Source organism: Cynocephalus volans, chromosome 2, assembly GCF_027409185.1.
Source record: "Cynocephalus volans isolate mCynVol1 chromosome 2, mCynVol1.pri, whole genome shotgun sequence".
In the NCBI taxonomy this organism is placed as follows: Eukaryota; Metazoa; Chordata; class Mammalia; order Dermoptera; family Cynocephalidae; genus Cynocephalus; species Cynocephalus volans.
This window is the reverse complement of record NC_084461.1, coordinates 150,227,524-150,249,796: the sequence shown is the minus strand read 5'-3', so window position 1 is coordinate 150,249,796 and position 22,273 is coordinate 150,227,524. Positions and strand designations below refer to the sequence as shown.

Genomic DNA, 22,273 nt, shown 5'->3' with positions numbered 1-22,273 from the left:
GGTGCTCAGACGCCCCACACGTGAGACCGTGTTGTTGGGATTGAAGGAAAGAATGTGAGTAGAGAGCTCAGCTCGGTGCCAGAATTTAAAAAAAAAAAAAAAAAAAAAAAAAATGGTGCCACAAGACTCGTCAGTCCTTGGCTCCTGAGTGAATGAGTTTCAATGTTTCTTTCCCGGGACCTTACTGACCGAGCCCCTTTCCTTCCCCTGCTGCCTCCTTCCTCCAGGCTCTCGGTCGCTCCAGCAAAGTTCCCAACTTAGTCGACATGACGCGCGGCGCAGCCAATGGGAGGCGGAGCTGGCGTTTTTTTGGGGGGGGGGGAGCGGGAGGGGTGGGTCCCGCGTCTCCGGTGTCTGCCCTGCTCAGTGAATGGAGAGAGCGAGCGCCGGCCAGCTCACCCGGACGCCCGGTGCCCCAGCCCTCGCCGCCGCGCTCCGCAGCCCAGCCCCAAGTCGGACCTCCCCGTGCGCCGCGTCCCACTGTGCTCGCCCCAGGTCCCCGACCCGGCCCGAGCCCGGGGCCGCGGGGCCAGTGGGGCCAGGGGGCGCTCGGCACCTGGGCGCTCCAAGCGATGCGCAGCGGGGCAGCGTCGGCCCCGCCGATGGAGCTGCTGCCGCCGCCGCCGCCACCCGGCGCGCCCCGCTCCGCCCGCGCCCGGTGCGCCTGAGCGCCGAGCTCGCCCCTCCTCCGCGCCAACTCTGCCGCCCTCTCCGCAGGCCGCCCGCGCTCCCCGCGCGCCTCCTCGGGCTCCACGCGTCTTGCCCCGCCGAGGCAGCTTCCTCCAGGCGCGGGCCCCTGCTCACCATGGCCCCCGGGCGGAGAGGGGCCGGCGCCGCCGTGCGCGCCCGCCTGGCGCTGGCCTTGGCTCTGGCGAGCGTCCTGAGCGGGCCCCCTGCCGTCGCCTGCCCCACCAAGTGTACCTGCTCTGCCGCCAGCGTGGACTGCCACGGGCTGGGCCTCCGGGCGGTTCCCCGGGGCATCCCCCGCAACGCCGAGCGCCTGTGAGTACCCCCGCCCCTCCCCGCCCCGCCCCACGCGGGCCACCCACCTGGGTCCCACAGAGGGGGCCCCAGGCGCCAGATCCTTCCTTTTCCCCTCGGCCGCGCTGCATGCAGTCTCTGATCTCACCCCCTCTCGGATCCAATTCCTCGCTCTCTGAGTTGGGGGTCTGGGCTTTGGACAGGTCTGGAGAGAGAGGTCTGGAAGCCTCCCGAGATGGGCAAAAAGCAGTGACTCTTCAGGGGTGAGGGCTCCGGACCCAGGGCCCACTGACAGCTTCCCGGGAGAACACTGGCGGGAGGGGAGGGGAGGAGAGTACATTGCAGGCTCGAGGTCTTGGGGTGAGGGTAAGGGGTCCGCGTTTATTAAAGAGGGGGGAAAGGACAAAGCTATAGGGTGATGGAACGTCAGGGCGCGGAGGCGTGAGGGAGAGACTGTGACAGGCTTGGAGATCTAACTGGGCCAGCTGCCCTTGCAAGGAAAGTTGAGAGTGTGTGTGGAGGTCTAACTTCTGAAGAACCTGACGGATTCAGAGTGGGTGCTCGCAAAACCCGTCCGGCCTGGAGCGCAGCCTTGGAGATGCCAAGTTGCAGCCCGGGTGAATTTTTTATGGCTGGGTTATAAATGCCTTCCCAAACGGGCCGGAGAATGGAAATGCTGACAGCCCTTTAAATGAGACCGAGCGCTATAATCTTACAAACCGCACTCAGCCTCGGATCCTGGGCTTGGCAGCGAGTGGGGAGGCGCTCGGAGAGTCGGGTGGATTGACCCTCGTTTTAACCCCAATTGTGCAACCAAATATTTACTTTTCATATGTCAACGTTTTGGAAACATTTATCATTTTGATCCTCGGACCAGATTCAAAACTTGGACTCCGGGGTGGGCTCCTCTTAGTCTGCAGTTGTGGGGGTGGGGAAGGAGGGAGAAATGGTGGGGGGTGGGGAGCCGTCCTGGGAACCCAGCCGAGAAGGGGGTGAGGGTTTGCTCTAGTGTGATAGAGTCCCTCCACGTCTTGATTTCTCTTTCTCTCCCTTCCCCACGTGTCTTAGGGGTAGGTGCATGGATCTTCCATTCTGCCTTCTTCACTTCAGGCTGGAAGAGAGTGGGGATGGCATGAATTGTCCTAGAGTGTGTTATTCCAGTTTGTCGCCTCCTGTCACCCAACGTCCTCTTCCAAATCCCAAGTGAATTACTCCTTGTGTATCTCTGGGCGGAGACTCAATAGAACCGCCTTCCTTATTCCTGGTGCTTTCCTTTAACACAAAATGTTTTTTTCCCAGGTGCAGCGATTGTTCTTTTGGGTTGAACCACACAATCCCAGAGGGTTAGAGCTGAATCTTTATTAACACATACAGAAAACAAAGCTCAGGAATGTGAATGACTTGCCCAAGGAAACACAGCAAACTGATGGCAATAAAAGGACCAAAATCCAGGCCAGGTTTCCATCCCTTAATTCAGACATTATATTAGACCATACTAGTGAAAAACATGTTTTAGTGGTATTTTTAGATACCTATAACTTGTAAGCTAAGTTTCCTTCTGCCTCACACCAGTGCTAGCCACATGAGTTAGTGAAATAGTAACTGTAGCTAATGTTTAATGAATGCTTTTCCTGCCTGTATTTGTGTATACAGTAAGTATTATCTCATTGAATTTCTACAACAGTTGTGTTAGTTTCATAGGTAATGCTTATTACTCCATTTTATAATTAAGCCATCTTGTCATTTACTCAAGGTCATGTAGCTAGTTATATTTTTGAATCCCAGCCTGTCTGGTTCCTAAGCCTACACCCCCTTACCACTCTGTGGGACGTTCCTTAGAACAAAGGTCAGTTTGGGCCAAGATCTCTAAGCAGACAGTCCTGGGAAGGTTCTGACTATGACTGGGTCTTAGAATAGGCTTCTGTTCCTGCTGCTTCAGGTATACCCTGCAAACATTCAGCTCACTTTGACATTAGCGTTCCTGTTTGGGGTCTTGAGAATATTTCTCCCCCATCTTCAAAATCATATTGCATGTTTAGGAAACCAAGGAGAGTGGAGCCCCTCTCCTACTGGTATGTAGAAAGTTTTCAAAAGCTACAGGCGCAGCACCACAGCCAGCATGCCACCCATAGCCTCCCCTAGGAGACCAGGCAGTTCAGGGCAGCCTGCTTGCTCTACAGTTGGTGAAACTTGGTGGAGGCTGGAAGCCTGGGCATTTCCATGGGCCCCCTGCTACAGTCATGGTCACTGACAGGCACTAGCAAAGTAGTAGCTGCTTTGAAATATCTGAGTCTCATCTGCTTTGGTTCTGGGCATTGGGGCTGCTTTGGCCAGGGTGCCTGGGGGCGATGGGGCTTGCAAAGGCTGGCATCCTATTCTAGTCTCCTTCCTCCCAGGGAGTGAGGGGCAACCTTTAGGAGCAAGTTAGGTCAGGGTCACCTCAGGATTTAAAGGCAGGCCACCAACAGTCCACCACCCCACATCCTCTCTCAGTCAACTCTGATGTAACATTTCAGTTGTGCAAGCTCTTAGGGGATATTTGGCATTTCTTCCCTATGCTAAAGATTTCTTTCAGGAGGAATTTCTCATTCATTTCCCCCTTCATTCATTCAATAAACATTACTTTAGCCCCTAATACATTACAGTAACTATATAAGAAATCATTGCATATACAGAAGAAAATGAGCATTTGAATGGAAAGAGTGTAAGCAAAGGACAGAAGAGGGCAAATTCCTTTGGTGAGCCTTTTAAACTTCCCAGGGCTGATTTTGTCATGGGGCACAAGTTTTGTTGGCACTGCCATCAGATACTCAGGACCATGCTAAAATCTAGTTTTCTGATCTCAAATGTTTAAATTGTGTTTTAAAACAAAGAGGAAGCATTTTCTCCATTCTCCCTTCCTGCTGCTCTGCCTCCCAAAGAGCCTTTTATGAAGGGATGCATGTGTGTGTGTTTGTGGTTTTTGCTTCTCTGGATGCTTTGGACTCCCCAAACCTCATGGTATGACATGAAGGAAAACCTGAGTGGGGATAATGTGGTCACAATTTGGACTTTGCTTCAGGCCTGGAATGGGGCCTGAATTGTTCATCATTAAGTCAGTATCAGAGTCGGGGGGTCTGTGTTCCAAGTTCTTCCCCATAATGTCAGCACATCACACAGAAAAAGAAACTCTCTGCCTTTTATAAACTACTGACAATGTTTCCCCCTCAATGAGGAGGTGACACCCACAAAAAAGCTAAATAAACACAGAGGAGAATTTGGTGTAATTTATAATCCATGCAGCAAAGATAGAGGACGAGGGAGAGGAAGGGAATGGCGATGCCTGAAACAAAACATTTACCACGGAGCACAGAGTAAACAGATGTTGCATTTACCCTTCTGAGTACAAAAGGAGCCCGCAGATGTAATTCTTCTCCAACCACAATCTCGGCCTGGAAAAGGAGGCGGCAGATGAAAATGAACTCTCACGCAGGGCCTCTTCTCCCGTCCTGCCTAGGGGCAGGCAGGGGCCCTCTTCTCACTGCAGTGAGGTGGTGGCCTGAACAGCAGAGTGGGGGCAAGAGTGGACATCTTTGGTTTTTCACTTGGCTCTGGAACATGCTGGAGACTGCTGTATTTAAATAAACATTTCCTGTTTGCGAAGGAAAACGGGCGAAAGGCTGAAACGTGAGAATGTGGTAACTCAATTTTCTCCATCACTCCAGATGACGGCAAGCTTTGCCGGTGGTTGGGTCCAATAAAAACCGACACCGTGTCATAGGCTTTCCCTCGCTTGACCACAGAGGTCCTGAGGTCAAGTGGGAGACTTTCCAAGATGCTCAACAGCCAAGTCCCGTGTCCCAGTATTCCCAGCCCTCAGGACCCGCTCAGGGGACCAGAGGCAAGCTGGTGAATTAGGGAGCCTCTCTGGGCTGACTGTGGTGATGTGGCCTTTCGGTGAGCACAGTGCTGTCCTGGAGAGTCTAATGAGCAGCTGAGGGCATCCGTCTCCAAGGTGCTGTGCAATTCTGAACAGATTGCCTTACCTCTCTGGGCCTCATTTTCCTGAAAGTAAAATTCTAGCGTAGACTTAGTGGGTTTTCATATATAATCTACAGCCCACAGATGAGCTGTCAGGATTCTCCTCCCCAGTGCCTACAACAGTGTCGGGTACATAGTAAGTTTTCAACAAATATGTGTTGACTAAAAGAATAATGAGCCTCAAAAATGCAAGTCTTTCTTTAGTTCTTACAAGTGAAATACTAGCAATTATAGATTTGCATTTTGATGTATGGCTAAGAGCTGCTTATTGGTAACCTATTACATGAGTTTTTAAGGGTATCTAAAATTTGGATTTCATGAACTAAAATTATTGCCTTACTAGAGTTACCAAGGATTCCTACTGAGTGATCCACTCTGGAGTCTGGTTGCCAGGCGTTGCTTAGCAACCTTGCAAAACTCCTACTGTGTACATACCCAGGAAAAGAGCTAGAAATCCTGAACACTTAAACCATAGGGCTTTCTAATCAGGAACTCATCAGCATCATCCTGAGCTCTCTGTGGTTTTTGATTGCTGCTCTTCTTGTATTAATTGATATGTTTTTGTAGGATCATTATTAAGTTTTGCTTTTGCTGATCTTCTGGGTCTTCTATCATTTTTGCATTTGTGCCATTTTGATTGTTGTTTTGTTTCTCTCCAGTTCTGTTTGTTGTCACTGAATTCTTTACCCCCTGGAAAGTGAGAATGAACTGGTGGGTCAGAGCCATGGGATCTTTTTCCTTGTGACAAGAAAGTTCCAGAGCTCTACGCATTGTGGTTCGGGCATGGGCTCAGAAGGCAGACAGCTCCGGGTTTGAATTCCAGCTCTATTACGTCCTTGCTTGCTGGGTGTGTTACTCCCTTGGTCTGAATGGCAGTCTGATCAGTCCCTTTGTACCTTGCTTCCACACCTGTAATCCGGGGATGGGGATGTTGTGAATGTAGCCCGAGGCAATCCACGTAATGTGTTCAGAAGGGTGCCTGCCCTGTTCACTCATTGTCATTGCTGTGGATTGGTCATCCAACTAGGATTCCTTAACTGTGAAGTGCGGGGGAATAAATGTTCCTGTTTGGGAAGATTAAGTGAAATAAGGTACAGGAAGTACTTAACACAGTAACTGGCACATAAGAGCCCTCCACAAACTAGTAATGGTAGTGACCGTGGCTATTTTCATTTCTTCATCTCAGACTCTGTCGAGCTAAAAGGCTTGAGATGCCCAGTCTAAATTTGCTCCAACCCAGAGCCCTTAGGAGGCAAGTTCCTCCCCTGCACATAGACTGTGCCCGACATCCTCTTGCCTGGGCCGCTCCCTCTCCCTGTTTTCTCTCTGTCTTGCCCCTGCAGCTAAGCCCAGGTTGGCCTCTGTTCCATAAAAAGGGGATTAGGGTTGAAGTGGTTTATATCTTTTCCATGGGTGTACTACTTTGTGGTATATTTAAATAAGGAATGCACTTTATTTATTTATTTTTGGGGGGTAGATTTTCATGGAGAATTTTTGGCCCTGACTTTTTTTTTTTCCCCCAATGCTCATTCCTTCTATCTTTCCCTAAATACTTCTTTTTGCTGACTTCCCTTGTCTGCTTCCATTACTGCTTTTACTTGAAACAGCTGTATTTACTAGCATGCTCCACCCTCATTATGTAAGGTGGTCTTAACCCTTTTTAGAACTGCTGAAAAGGAAGAAAAAAAACAGGGGTGGAGGCTTTCCCAGAGAGCTTTCTGGATCACCAATAACCCAAGTGGGTTAGATGCAGAGGGTGTCCCTGCTGTCGTGCACTGGGCTGATTTTCCAAGGCTCTCCATGGTCTGTTGTTCCCATCCTTAAATTTGTATTATTTTTATTTTTTTTTAACATTTATTTGTACATATTGTGGGGTACAGTGTGTGCTGTTTCAGTACATGCATGCACTTTACAATGATTCACTTAGGATCGATAGCATTAAATTTAAATCAGCCTCGCCCAGGTGGGTAGCTCATAGGAATCATCTCCTCAGTTCTGCAGGCCTGGACTGTATTTTATAATTGCTGTTACTGCCAGTCTGCCAGTAGGCTGGACTTTCTTGCCCACTCACTGAGATCTTCATAGTTGTGTTGGCAGTGCCATATTTGATAGACACTCTGGGAAGAGTTGGCCAAGGAGTGTGTGATTAAAAGTCCTTAATACTGAGCAGACAGGAAGTGGGAAAAGTAACGATCTTGTGGATAAAAGTGTGGACCTGACTCAGACGAGATTCACATCCTGGTTCTACCACCTACTAGGTGGATGGCATCAGTTTCTCCATTTTTAAAATGGAAATAATAATAATTCTCCCTTCATAGGATGTTATGAGTATCGAATTAACTCACACAGACTGCCTGGAACATAGTGCACCCACCACAAATTTTCCTATCATTATTATTATCATAATTCTTATTGACTGTATTCCTCTTTCCAGAGCATGCACAGGATGAAGCCTGATTTGTAAAAATATAAATTGTCAAGGCTGAGAGGGGTCTTCCTGTCCAAGTTCCAACCGCATGAAGGTTGATCTTCCACCAACATAATTTAGGGGAAAGTGGTCAGCCTCCTTTGCTTGATTACTTCTAGCGATGAGGAACTCAGTTCTTCCTAAAGCAATTTATTCCATTAAAAACAAAAACAAAATACAGTCCTATTAAGATATTTTTCTTTGTGTGGAGTTGAACTTATCTCCCATTGATTGTTGTTACACAGAGAAAGTATAATCCTTCTTTCAAATGATAGGTTTTCAGAAATCTTATTGCTGTTGTGTTTCTCACCACCCACATCCCCGAATCTTCTCTTTTCTTCCATTAACTTTCATAATTACCTCGACTGTTCTGTATGTGTTAGAGTTTTGGGACAGGCTCTGTCCCCCTTTCCTAGTTCTTTCCCTCTGAGTGGGCTCCAGTCTTCTGTGGCTATCTTAGTTAGGAGGAGCCCTTCTGCACCCTCACCGTCTTAGTCCACTTCCATGAGTGCGTTCTGAAGTGACCTTTTCATTTTGGGCAGTTGTACATCTGGGCTGGCTCATTTTGACCAGGCTCTTCTGCATCCCTGGTACCTCCCCAGGCTTCCTTGCTCTTATGTTGTTGTCCCACATCCTAGACTTGAGCAGTTGACTTTTTGGAGTCTAAGTGCAACACTTTGCATTTATCCTAATTAAATTTTGGCAAATCAATTCATCAGCTTTTGAGGAACATTTTCTATTTTGATTTCCTCAGGCAGGAAATCAACCACTCCTTTGTCCATCTCCCACTATTTTTTTCCTCTGGAATCTTGGTGAGCTAGCCCTATAGATCTTTATCCAAGTTGCCAATATAATCCTCAGAGTCCCCTCTGCTTTTATCAAAGTCTTTCTACAAGCTGCGTGTGGATTACATAAATATATTATCCTGTTCTTTCTGGCTGGGGTGGATAAAAATGTTGAGATCTAATTTGCCTGTAGTATCTTCTTTCCCTGGTGTTCTGTTCATATTTTCTCTGTAATAATTTCCTATTAATGCTTAATTCTTCAGTTTGCTGAGTTTTCTCTGAACTCTTGGTTTCTCGTAGAACCTTCCAAGACATGACTTTCACTTCATCCTTGTACTATTAGGCTGGTACACAAAGCCCCACCAGCATGGGACATGGGGCGTGGGTGTGTATGCACATGTATGTGTGTAGACACATATGTGTGTATGTTATTCTCTTCTGGCAAGTATTTTAGCCTGAAGAATCAGGTGCTTCTGTCAATGGCAGAGCTCAGGTACCTTCAGCTTTTAAATGCGATGACTTCCTTTAACATTTTGGGTACCCATTGGCATGGGGCACATTTACTTGGGTAGTTCTGGGAACAGATATGATGGAGGATGAAACGTAGAGGACTGAGGCCTATAGTCTCCCCAGACCTGTAAACAGCAACAACCACCACTGCAATAGCTAGCACCGACTGAGCCCTTCTCTGTGCCTGGCACTACTCTCACACTTTACATGCACGAACCTCATTTAATATTCTAACAATTATGTGAGATAGGTGCCATCACTGTCCTCATTTTACAGGTGAGGAAACTCCATAGGACAGGGGAAATAATGTCCTCAGTTAGGAAGGAGCAGGAGAGGCAGGGTAAATGCAGCCAGGCAAGTCTCAGAGTCCACACTCCAGCCAAGGGTCATGTCATTCCAACCCACATCTTTCAAGTCAGCCCCCTTTTCTGTCCTCCAAATTCAATTCTCAGAGAACGACTGGAAGAAGAAGGAAACAATGAGTCTGGCTTGAATCACTGAGCACCTGGTCAGTGCACAGCATCGTGAGGAGAATATCAATGATATGACCTGGACACCTGGTGAAGAAGAGCCAGCATATCCGGCGTGGGGAAGTTGGTGGCATTTGAACTTGGGGCTTGAAGGATGAATAGGGTTCCCATGGGTAGAAATGGGAAAGTGGTACAGGTTCGCCAAAGTGCATGGTTAGATGGGCATGAGCTCAACTTAAGATGATAGGAGCTGCACTGTAGGAAGTCTTATGTCAATGGATTGTTTAGAACCAAATCCAGTAGGTCAAGTCTTATGAAAAATGTTACCCTGGTGTGTGCCTCATTATTTATTTTTATTTTGGATTTGAGGGGATAAACCCTCTAAGAACAGTTCTAATGAAACTTATTGGCCAGTATTTTTCCCCCTCAAGTATTTATTTGAATTTTGAGAGGGATTGTCTCCCTTTCCAGTCCAATGTACATCTTGCCTTCCCCTAGCCGTGATCTCTGGGCTCCTCCCATGCTGGCATCAGGTCCTGCTAGACCAGGATGTATAAAAGAGCATTCTGGCTGGAGTAGAATGTGACTTCACTTATCATAACCTTATCACTGCTTGTGTGGGCTCAGACTCCTCTTCTTTTGTCCAAAACACTGGTCTGGGTTCCTGACCCCTGATTCATTCTGCAGTTTGGCAGCAGTGTGTACTAAGTTTCCTGAAAGTCTGCCAGCACGTTTAACCACCCACCTTGTCTCCCTCTTGAGTTTTTGGCCTCCTTGGCTTCTGTCTGCTACCAGGCATACCCAGTTTTTCCTCCCCTGCCATCTAGAATTACTGACACACTAACTCAGGTTTGTCTGCGTGGTGTGGAGTCCAGGGTTCTCTCCTAATCTGAGGTATATGACTTGACCATGGAATTGTGTATCTCTCCCTGAGCCTGAGCTGCTCCTGGCCCCTGCCTTAACCCTTCTAGCTTGGTTTCTTGCCCTCTCCTCCTCTCCATGTAGCTCGCTACAGCCTTGGAACTGAATGTGGACTGTCGCCATCTGAGTGCTAGGTCTTGAAATTGGACTTCGGGAGTATCTTCACGGCCTGGACCTTCACGGGAGACTGGAGACTTGCAGCTAACTCATGGCTTTGTCCTATAAACAACCTCAGACTTCATCTTCATGGCTATTGTAGCCTTTTATTATGTCCAGGGTAGTATATAGGGGTGCTCCAGGGCTGGACTCTATAAATTATGAATTACTTGGACATACTCCTGAGCTCTCAGCACTCCAAGCAGAGAATGCAGCATATTATTCTGTAATTGAAAAGCACAGCAATGATGGTTTAATTGGAGAGCTGTTCTGCTCAGAAATGTGTTGCAAAAATTTTTGGACTATCTAGCACTTCGCTGACATTCTTTTTTCTCTTCCCCATTCTGCTCAGCTCTAGAATAAAGGTAGAAGGTGTTCTGCATAGGGATATTCTAAGTGGTAGGAAACCAATGGGAAGTACAGTTTGGATGTAACCTTAAATGAAATAGAAATTAAATGAGAAGAAAGGCCTAGGCTGAATCCTGGTTTACACCAAGTTCTGACCACAGGACCTGTATGAGCACCTTCCTGAGTCTCCGTTGTCCCACCTGTAGCCTTTGGATGGTAGGGATAACACTTGTCTCCAGGGGCTGATGCAAGGCTAAAATGAGCTCAGATATCTGCAAACACCTCCTCAATTTGGTGCCGCATGAATACCTTCATGAGTCCACCCACAATATCTGATTTGAACCACTAATTCCTGTATCTGGGACATGATCAGGGTATACTTTAGAATCTTTCACTTATAGGTGAAAACACTCAGGGCTCAGAAGCCTTGCTCAGAGTCACCCATGTCTTTGAATTTTTACTCCGATTTTCTTTTCCACTTAACAAGGTGTATCGTTTCCAAATGTACATATAGCCTTACACCAGCCACATCAGCAACCCAACCGGGCTGAGTTTCCAGGACTTTTTTCCTCACTGGATAATTAATATGTAACAATGTTTAAGACAGTTGGACCAAATAAGGGAATCCTGAAAGATGGGGTCATTTAAAGGAGCCATTTATTGAGAGTCTTCCACAATGAATAAAGTGAGTGACATGTCCTCATCACTAGAACATCCCAGAATAATACAAAAATCAGTCTGGGCTGTCCCTTCCCACCAAATGACTGACAAGACAAAAGCCATCATACTAGATTCAGAGGGGAGATGTAGGAGATGGGGGAAAATGCTAGAACAATGAAGGATGCAGCACCAAGCCTTTGGGAATCACTGGTGAAAGCAAGCCCCTCTCAGCCCTTGTAGTGGGTACAAATATGTGGAAAAACTCACACATTGTAAAAAAATAGTACCAGTGGAATTAAAAAAAACTCATGGGGAAAATTTTAATCTGAAAACAATTGTATCTGAGAAAGCATTCAAGTATGCCTCCGCAGCTAGCTGGCAAACAGCACAAGTTCTGCATTTTATTAGAGTCTTCACTCTGCATAGAACACTGACCTTATTTGAGAGGCATTTCATAAACACTGACACACCACGCAGCAGTGTTTGAGGCCATGAGGAGATACAGGGTCTCCTTTGGGAGGCAGCTTCTTTTCCCTGCCTGGGCTGTATCTGAACCACTGGTCATTGTTTCCTGGAGGTGTTAATTTCCTTATTCTTCTCTCCTAGGTTTAACTAAGCAGGGAAGACTTTCTCCAGGGAAGGTGAGAAAGGGGGCTTTGGAATGAAATTTACTCTTTGGAGGGCAGGTTTGCCTAAGAGTGAGGTAGGCTATGGGAAAGATTTGGCTCCGGGTAAAGGATCTGAGATATTTTATGCAGCTGGTGGAGTTTCTTTTTGGAGGTCTTGCCTTGTGCCTGGAGACCTAGGCTGTGAGTGTGGCAGGGGGCAGTTGTCAGGCAGCATTCACCTGGTCCTTTCGCATGTAAGACTTGTGGCTTGTAATACCCTGAGCTATTACACTCCATCCCCTCTTGCTGGAAGCTGGCTTTGTCCTTTCCATCTGCTGCCAGCTTATGGGTTCTGAATTTCTGCCACGGAACTTGCTTCTCTTCCTCCCCCTCTTCTTTCCTTCCCTAGCCAAGAGATTTGCAGGCTTTGGAGGTGTCTCTAGAGATCATCTGGTCCACCCCCTCCCCATTGATCTCAACCCAACTTGAAAGATAAATTAGCTTTCTGGTGTAATCTGCACTTGTGAGAAGTTTGTCCTGCTGTCATTTTAGCCTTATTTGCAACATTTGGTTCTTAGTAGAGATCTCTCAGAGCCATAGGAAGCCCCTGACAATATGAGAAAGTAGGGAGATGGAAGAGGGACCAAATCTAGTACAAAAATTAAGGAATAACCATAGCCAGAGCGGAGAGGTACCAGATGGGTAATGTGGGATTGCAGATCATATCCTGAGGGTTCTCAACACCAAGGCTGTAGCTTGTTTAGGATCCGAGAGAGAAGATCCAGATGAGGAAAATGGCAAGGGAAGGAATGCTGGGAACCAAGACTGAAGCAGGAATCCAAAAATGCGAAAACCAATTGCTTCATAGGACCCTTTAATGTCTCTAGTTCGCCCAATCCCCTCCCCCCACTTCTAATTGCCTCATAGCACAAGATGGTAACCAATCTGCTCTGTTTACTCTGTTTAGGTGTACATTTTAATACTTTCTGAAACATTTCTCACAAGCATTCCCCTGCCATGTTCCCTCCTTGTACATTCTAGAAATTCTGCAAACACCTAATTCTCTCTGGGTTCTTTCCTGACTGGAGCTGCATGCTGATTTGAGCCATATTCAGCTAGGAAGCTCTCTTCCCGTCTTTAAAACAAGAAACATCTCCTTCCAAGAAGACTGCACTGTAGTTTTCTTTGTGTTGCTAACGAACAAAGAGGCCCCATTGCAAAACAGCATTTCATGAGCAGAGCAGGGCTGATAGCACCTCTTGCCAAATGTGACTGTGTGTAGTTGTGTGGGGGGGGGAAATAGCTTTGTCAAGAGGAGGGCCGAGGGAGGCGGCTGGGGAATTTTTAGCAACTGCAGTGTGGTGTCGTGGAAGGAGTGCTTGCCTGGGAATTTGGAGACCTGGTTTTGCCTCTGACACACCACGTGACCCTTGACAAGTCATTTGACCTCTCTGGGCCTCAGTTTCTTCATCTTTAAAGGGGACAAGGGGAGTGGATTGGATGATCTCCAAGGATCTTTTCAGCCCTATGCATCCTCACTTCTGGGGGCTGGGATTTGAGGTTTAGACCTGAGCCAACATCCAACCAGCCCAAGGGACTTTCTAGAAGCAAGAGAGAGGCCAGGACAGCTGCTTCAGGGAGTGGCTGGTCCTTGATTAAGGCTCAAATAATTAGCTCAGCTCCAAAGTAAGCCTTCTGAAATTAAGAAAGAAAAAGATGTTCAGTTTCAAAAAATAGCAGTTGGTGTTTCTTAAAACTGGTTGGCTTGGGGCTTTGTAGGTTTTATACCAAGACATAATTTCCCCTTTTCTATAGCAGAACAGTTTAGAGTGTTGATGCTAGAGTTAGTGTGTCCTGGGTTTGAATGCTATACCTAGCTGAGTAATCTTGGGCATGTTCTTTAACAGTGACCTGCTTCATTGGGTTGCTGGGAGGATCAAATTAGGTACCACACATCAAGCTTAGAGGACAGCGTCTGGCATTAAATAATCATTCAAAAAGCCATTATTTTTGACTACCTCTTGCCACTTAACAAACCACATCAAAACCTAATTTCATAAAGCAGCAACCACTTTATTATGTGCAATGATTCTCTGATCTAGGATGCTGGACACAGCACAGTAGGGTTGGCTTGTCTCAGCTCCATACTATCTGAGGCATCTGCTGAAGAATCTGGAATGATGTGGGTAGACTTGAATGGCTGCAGGATGTTAACTCACTTGTCTGGCACCTGGGCTGGGATGACTTAAAGGCTGAGCTCAACTGAGACTGTTGACCATAGTGCCTACACATGTGACCTCTCTGTGTGGCTTGGGCTTCCTCGCAGCATGGTGGCTTGAGTAGTCTAACTTCTTACATGGAGGCTCAGGACTCCCAGAAGAGGTGTTCAGCAACTCAGAACAACTCAGAAGTTGCAGGGTTTTTTAAGAACTAGCCTTAGAAGTAACATAGTATCCCTTCCTGCAGTACTCTATTGCCCTAAACACTACAAACTAGCCCAAGTTCAAGGGTGGGGGCCATTATGCCAAGGAAGAAGTCTCTCAGAAGTTTCAGCTGTGTTTTCAAACCACCACAGCTATATAAAATTATCATCATTATCTTCTGTACTGTACAATCTAATCTCTTAACTAGATTCAAAACTTCTTGAGGGCAGGAGCTGTGCATTTCTCTATAGAAGCTTAGTACAATGCTTGTGAAAATAAGACAAAGTCAACACATTTTTAAAAATCAAATTGAATTGGATAGGTAGTAGGTTTGGTAGAAAGACCTCGAACTTTAGAGCCAAAGAGATCTGGATTTAAAAATCTGTACTGAAAATGTGCTCTTCAGCAAATTACTTCTGTTTCTCATCCAAAAATAAGTAAATAATAAATGGAGACAGCAATACCTATTGAAAGAAAGTGGGCCAAGATGCTGGTACCGTACAAGTTTTATTAAAGGAAAAGAATCTGCCTGGCTGTGCCCGAAGTTGGGGGCAGTCCAGGGCTGCCCTCAAAATGGAAGGCAGCACCAGGTGTGGAGGTGGTAGAGGTTATATAGAGCACCAAGGGTTGGCTGATACCATCAAGGAGAGGCATTATGCTAATATGGAAACTATGTGACCAGGGTGGAGAACTGCACCCTTGCGGAAGCAAGTGTTTCTGTTTAAGTCAGGAGACATCTCGTAAAGGGAAGCGGGGAGGGGTTTGGTGCTGGAGTGGAAGAAGAGGCCAGCAGCTATTTTGTGCTTATTGTGTGCACAATGGTGCCGGTCACATCCAAAATCCATCACCTATCTCAAGGATTGTTATAAGACTTAAGGATAGTATATGCAAAATGTCCAACATTCAGTGATGCCCTAACTGAATGATTGATAGTAGGAGGCAGTGTGGCTTTGTGGTAAACACACAGATGCTCAGGTCAGGCGAGTCTGGTTTCAGATTTTTGTTGTGTGATAATTTGTTGCAGATAATTCCCTTCATCTCTTTTAGTCTTAAGATCCTCATCTGTAAAACGGATTCCATAGTAACCAACTTGTAAGGTTATCAGGAGGATGAGGAAGACATATGTAAATCTTCTAGCTCAGTCCCTTACACATAGTGGGGACTTAGTACCTACACATTGTGTAGCCACAGTTCACAATTGTTGTTCTTTTGTATATATGTTGACTCATCCATGAATTCATGCATTGAGCAATTATTTATTTAATGCTAATAACTTACAAAGGCCTCATTTTTCAAGTCCCTGCATGCTAGGGCCTGTTGATGTCTTGATCTGGGAAGGTACCCCTTGGGATAGAGAACTGGCCCTTTGGAAGGCTACCTGGGACAATACTCTATGTTATAGCTCCACAACTGAGTTTTAATTGTCCCCATTGGTCTTTGACCCCAGAGAGCTGCCCTCTTCCTCTCATTACCACCATTCTGCTCAGAGATCCACATGTCTCCTTTCCTAACTGCAGATATCCTATTCCTTGCTGCGTGGAACTATGGGCAAGCACGTTAGCTCTTTTCTGGGGTCTGCTTTTATTGGAGCCTTTTTTTAAAGCACTGTTTTTGTGGCTCAAATTTGGCAGAATCTACCACCTTGCCTATGTGGTGCCAGATTTAACTTTAACAGGTATTTCCTGGGACCTCAGGCTCTGTTAAGGACCAGTGTCTATGAGTCCCCCTTTTCCTTCCCTAAGATCTCCCAAGAGCCCCAACCTTGCCTTTTTAAAAAAATTATTGAGCCTGGGTAATCTGATAGAAAACATTGACCTTGTCCTTAGAAAAATGCTCAAACTCACAATACAGTCATTTTTCAAAAGATTTTGAGTCCATTTCATGGCCACCTCCCCAAGTGGCATATTTCTCCTGAGTGAGCCTGCCTATCTCAGTGATTTTGATTTCATGAGCTTCTGGGTTTTTGCTGAGTTCTGCTTGAAGGTCATAGTGTACCGTGAAGTTGTCTTGTTTTCTTGCATCAAAGAGTCCCTCAGTCTCCTCCATTGTAGTAGACATGTGCTGTGTTTTGGCTGCCCAGGATTTACTCACTCTGCCTTCCTAGCAGCAGCTTTCTTACATTATTGGAGTATCACGTTCTGTACCCATGGGATACAGTCTGGTGGATTTGCGGTCAAGGGTCTTTCCCTGTCCTAGTCAAGGAGTTAGTTCGTAGCCCAAGCCAGGTCAATTGGATGCATCCTTCCTGGAAATGGAATCTTGATGAGAGGGACAAGGAGATCGGACATGATGGTTTTCCATTTTATCAAAGCACTATGCAGTGATCAGACCATGCCTGCTTTCCTTTTCTTCAGACCTCTTCTTAAGGTTCCCATTGAATCTAGAAGTCTCTGATAGCCTTCTGGAGAATTTCCTTTTGCTCAAGTTTACAAACTTGCAACCAAATAACCCTAAATGAGAAAGCTATGAATAACAAACTTCTGAGGAGAAAGTGGCAAAAGGAGAAAGATTATGCATGCCTTTGGAGAAAGGCACATTTGTGTTTGAATCACAGTTTCACTCTTCACCAGCTGGGTGCCCTTAGGCAGTTTGTTTTTCCCTTAGGATGTCAGCATTATTGTAAAATACTGAAAACCCGAAACCCTGGTTCTCAGACTTGCCCACACACTGGAATCATTTGGGGAGGTGTAAAAATTACTGATGCCCAGATCCCATCCCCAGAGATACTGATTTAATGATTGTGGGGTGCTTTTTGGATGTTGGGATTTTATGAAGCTCTCAGGTGTTTCTGATGTGCAGTAGTGTTTGAGAAAATTGACCTAAAGAAATTCTTCAAATTATAGGAAAGAGTAACTGAGATAAGATATGTAAAACAGTTAGCATAATGTAAGCTTTCCTTTCCTTTCCGTTCTTAAGGTGAACCAAAATCACTGCTTTTGCTTCTAGCACGATTTTCTTGGTTCGGAGTAGTCATAGCAATGCATGGCAACCCTGGTGCAGGCTATAACCTTGCTTACTTATCCCACTTGAGGTGAAGGACAATTGTAAATGTAGCCAGAAATATAGAATATACAAAAATGTGATTACTTTCACATCCGTGGAGTAACTAGGGCGAGTTCACCAATGCTTTGTGAGAACATTCTATGGAGTAACTGCTTTTGTGGATAGACAAAATTGATTTATAATTACCATGGCAACAGCAAAATGGAGTGATGTCTTCCCAAGGGACCTGGACCAGGCTCCCAGGAGGATTCTGTCCCATGTCTGCCATGCCACTTGCTGAGTGACCTTGGCTCAAGCAGTTCATCTCTTAAGTCCTCAGTTTCCCCAGAGTCCATTATCTAATCTGTGTGTCTTCAGCAGATTTTTTTAAAAGGAAATTTGTTGATGTGGCAGTCGTTAAGACGATGATGAGAAGATGTTGTAGGAGGCAAAATGAAAGCAGGGCTTTGAATCTCATACAGGAGATCATTCTAGATGCTGGTTCTCCCACCTGCTGGCTTCTCCATATACTACAGTGTGGAAACCTATCCAAACCTCTATCTTCATAAAGTCCTTTCTGTAAAGAAGATGCAAGAGGAAACTTCCATCTGGCCCAAGGTTTTTCTACCTCAGTACTATTGACACTTTGGGTTGGATTTTTTGTTGTTGCTGTGGGGAGCTATCCTGTTCATGATAAGACACTTAGCAACATCTCTGACCTCTACCCACTAGACTCCAGTAGCACCTATGCAAAAAATGTTTCCAAACACTGTCAAATGTCCCCTGGAGGACAAAATCACCTCTGGTTGAGAAATGCAGCTCTAGCCCAATCTCAGTGAAGTATGTTTACTTAATGAAGCAGCATAAATGTTGTGTGTGCACAGTGCTTAATCTCTGTAGTGCCCGCAGAGATCTTCTTGGATGTCTATGAACCAGAGAGCTATGTGCAACCCTTATATCCATTGTTACAGATGGGGGCTCTGAGTTACAGAGAAATTAATAGTTATTACCACGGCTACCATTTATTGAGTGTTTATTATGTGTTATACACATGACTAAGTGCTTTCTATATTACATTGTCTCAATTAATACTCATATTGACAGAGTTGGCAAATCTTTGGCTAATAGGCCACATCTAACCCTCCAACATGTTCTGCTTGGCTCACATGGTATTAGCTCACATAATTTTTTTTGTTGCTTAAATGTCAATTTCTTGCCAACATTTTAAGATTGGATAAATACACTCAAAAATCTATTTGTAGCATCTTTTTTAAAAGTTGAAAAATCTTGCAACAGGAGGTCAGCTTGGCTCTATGGCAATAATTGACTGGCTTTTAGCTGAGGCATGTGTCCATTTCACCACAGTCCCCACCTCTCCCTATTGTGACTCCAACATTGACACTGTGGGTCAGCTACCTTTTGGGAACATGTAGTTTTTCTTTTGCTCAGCCCAGCTTTATTCATTGATATCATTTGCCTGGCTTCTCTAGGCTGCTATATTTGTGGCTCCTGCCCTACACCCACACCACATTGTAGATATTACTGTTCTCATTTTAAAGTTGGAGAAACTGAGGCTCAACAAAAGAAAAGCTCTTGTCCAAAGTCACACAGTCAGTAATCAGCAAAGCTGGAAGTAGAATGAGGCCTTCCTACCTCATCGGCATAACCCTGCCCGACATCACAGAGTAGCCGCTGGTACAGTCTCCCTGCATCCTGAGATGCTCCAGCTCTATCTTCTGCATCTTAGGTTTCCTTGCAGAACCTAACCTCAGTGCCTTTTTTTGCTCACCAGAAACTCATATGTCATCAGGATGGGAAGAGTGTCCTCTGAGTGTATCTCCCCAAGCTGCATTTTTCCTGTATCTGTGCCACTCTTTGGGCAGTGTCCAAAGGCTACTCACATACTCCCACATGGCCAAGGGGCCAGCTGGTGTGTGTGCTTGTGCCTGAGACGAGGCTGCTTGCCTGTGGGGAGGATGTGATTGCTTTAGGAAATTAAGTGGGAGTGATTAATTAGGAAATGTACTGAGGACTCTGGAAAAAATAGCAGAAAAGAAAAAAAAATTGGAACCCTACATACAAAATGCTTCTGGCCACATGGCTAAGGATACTGTGCTGAATGGGACCAAAAGCTTTTGATCCTGTTATTTCTGATGCTGCCAATTTGATATAGCCCCCTTGCGTGAGGGTGATGGAAGGAATCATAAAGTCAGCTGGGCCAACTTCTCCTTTCATTGAATGGCAGATGAAGGCACAGGAAGCCCACCAAGAGAAGCTGGGCAGCTTCCAAGGAACAGCAGGACTTGGGGCTCAGGAAGACCTGAGTTTGAATTCCTGATGAATCCTTGCTACATGCATAATCCTGGGCAAATCTCTGAGTCTCGGGCATCTCACTGCAAAATGAAGGTGGCAGTGACTACTGCCAAGGACCATTGCAAGGAATTAGTGAACAAAGCCTGCGTAATGACTGCTGATAAGTAATGTGTGCCAGGCACTGTTCTAGCGCTTTGTGTTTTCTTAATTCTTACGATCATCCTATGACGGTGGTAGTGTTATTAGCATTTTATATAGATGATGAGCAAAGGCACTGAGAGGATACATTATTTACTTAGTGTCCCAAAACTTGTAAGTGGTAGAGCCAATTTTCCCATGCAGTCTGGTTTAAGAATCCACATTTCAACCTCTAAGAATTCTGCCTCTTATGCATGTTACATAATGTATAGATAACATAGTATAATTAATAAAATATGATACATATATATAAATAATATAATTTATATATAATTTATTAAATGTAAAATTATTTATATAATGTATTATGTTAGGTTGAATTGGAATTGGCATTATATATATATACATACAGACTCAGCAAGTTCCTACCACTGAATCTCAGCTTTCTCCTCCATAAAATGGGGCTAACACTGCCTAACACATGGTGCTGCTATACCATGCCAACAAGGTGATTTGTGTGTGGGGGGAGTACCTGGCACAGTGCTCAATAAATGGGATCTATTGTTACTATCTGGTCACAGCCACAGCCCCATATACACCTGCAGGATTCTGCTATGTGTAATTCCTTCTTCACCCCACCCCTCGGCTTGGCTTTTAGATTGAAGGTCTCCATGTCCAATAAAATTTTTAGGTTACATATAGGTAAAGTGTTGGGCCCAGGAGCTATTTTTTATTCCATGGGACTTTGATATTTTCAATATGCTTCAGTCTAACACAAAGCTTCCTGTCAGGCCAAGTTGAATGCTGCTGCCTTCCATGTACGTAAGAATTATGGTGCTGCCAGCATGAAATACCACCCTGCCCAGCCTCACAGTTCATTCCTTCTGTGTTTTCTCTGGGGTCCTCATGGCACGGCCCCCTGCTGTTCTTACTGCATTTTTTGGCCTGTCAACCTTCTCTTTGGAAACTTTACCCAGCTCCAGTCCTATCTGTGGGTTTTAATGCAATGAGAGTTGTCTCTGACCCCTTGGGCTGTGGGTTCTAGGGCTTTGCAGGAGAGCCTTGTGGTGAAGGCTCTGCTGTGTCCCCGAACACCTTGCCACAATGAGCTTGGAGGGATTGGTGGCCCAAGCAGAGAAGAAACAAGGTCTCATCTCAAACCCTGGCTGTGCATCTGGATGGGTATTCTCATTCCTTCCCGTCAGCCTGGAAGATAATCAGGAAAACTAAGTAATAAGTCTGCTCATCCTGGAGCCCCTTTTGTTTCCCAGGGGTTTTAGTGGTCAGAGGAAGGAGCCAAAGGAGGGGTTTTGTTTGAGTCTGTGCATTAATATTGGAGCTTCATAGTAACAATGAGGCTAACTCTTATTGAGACCTCACATTGTTGCCAGGCACTGTGCTAAGTGTCTTTTATTGATTCATATTAATACTCAAAGAATCGGATGAGGTCCAAGTTGAGACAGAGAGGGAATAAATAGTTTGCTCTTGGACACACACATGGCAAGGGGTCGAGCTGTAATTGAGGCCAATCTGTTTGGCCTGCTGGTTTGGTTTCTTAACCATGAGACTCTATAGCTTACAGTCTCCTTACCTTTCAGGTGTTACCAAGCGGATCCACCTAATTTTAAAGCAGCAGGTTTTACTGATTTCTAGACGCCAAAACAATGCAGATAGAGTGTGCAAATGGTCCCGGAATGAAAGTCCCCTGATATTTGTGATCTTAGTTGCTCTCTGGGTCTTTTTTGTGGAGCTGGGCTTCCCTGTGCAAGTTCCAAACACTATCAACAAGAGAGTCAGGGAAAAGTTGAACAGGACATCAAATTGATGGAAGTAATACAATATTGTAATCAGGAGTGCTCATTCATTCATTTATTCACAGGACAGTACTCAGTGCACCCATGTGATGCAGTGGTGAAGCCATCTATTACTTTACCAATTTGCTCTTACAAAAAACAACCTCATCACACCTACTGTGATGGCTATGATGATGATGATGATGATAATAATAATAAACCCAGAAAATGGCAAGTGTTGGAGAGGATGTGGAGAAATTGGAAGCCTTGTACATTGCTGGTTGGAATGTAAAATGGAGCAGTTGCTGTGGAGAACAGTATGACAGTTCCTCAAACATTAAACCAGAAGTACCTCATGATCTAGCAATTCCACTCCTATGTATATACCCCAAAGAATTGAAATCAGTGACTCAAACAGATATTTGTACACTCATGTTCACAACAGCATTATTCACAATAGCCAAAAAGTAGAAAGAACCCAAGTGTCTATCATCAGATGATGGGATAAATAAAATGTGGTATATACATACAGTGGAAAATTATTCAGCCTTAAAAACAAATGGAATTCTGATACATGCTACAACATGAATGGGTCTTGAAAGCATTACGAAAAGGGAAATAAGACAGTCATAAAGGACAAATATCATGTGATTCCACTTATATGAAATATCCAGAATAGGCAAATTCATAGAGACAGA

At 45.3% G+C, this 22,273-nt stretch overlaps 1 protein-coding gene across 1 annotated transcript in view; it reads left to right on the top strand.

The window, feature by feature from the left end:
• The first annotated feature begins 805 nt into the window (after positions 1-805).
• SLIT3 (slit guidance ligand 3) overlaps positions 806-22,273 on the top strand; it is a 597,642-nt gene continuing 576,174 nt past the window's right edge. The window contains exon 1 of the mRNA XM_063085643.1: positions 806-1,002. Coding sequence (XP_062941713.1) covers positions 806-1,002 — 197 coding nt within the window. The remainder of the gene's footprint in view (positions 1,003-22,273) is intronic.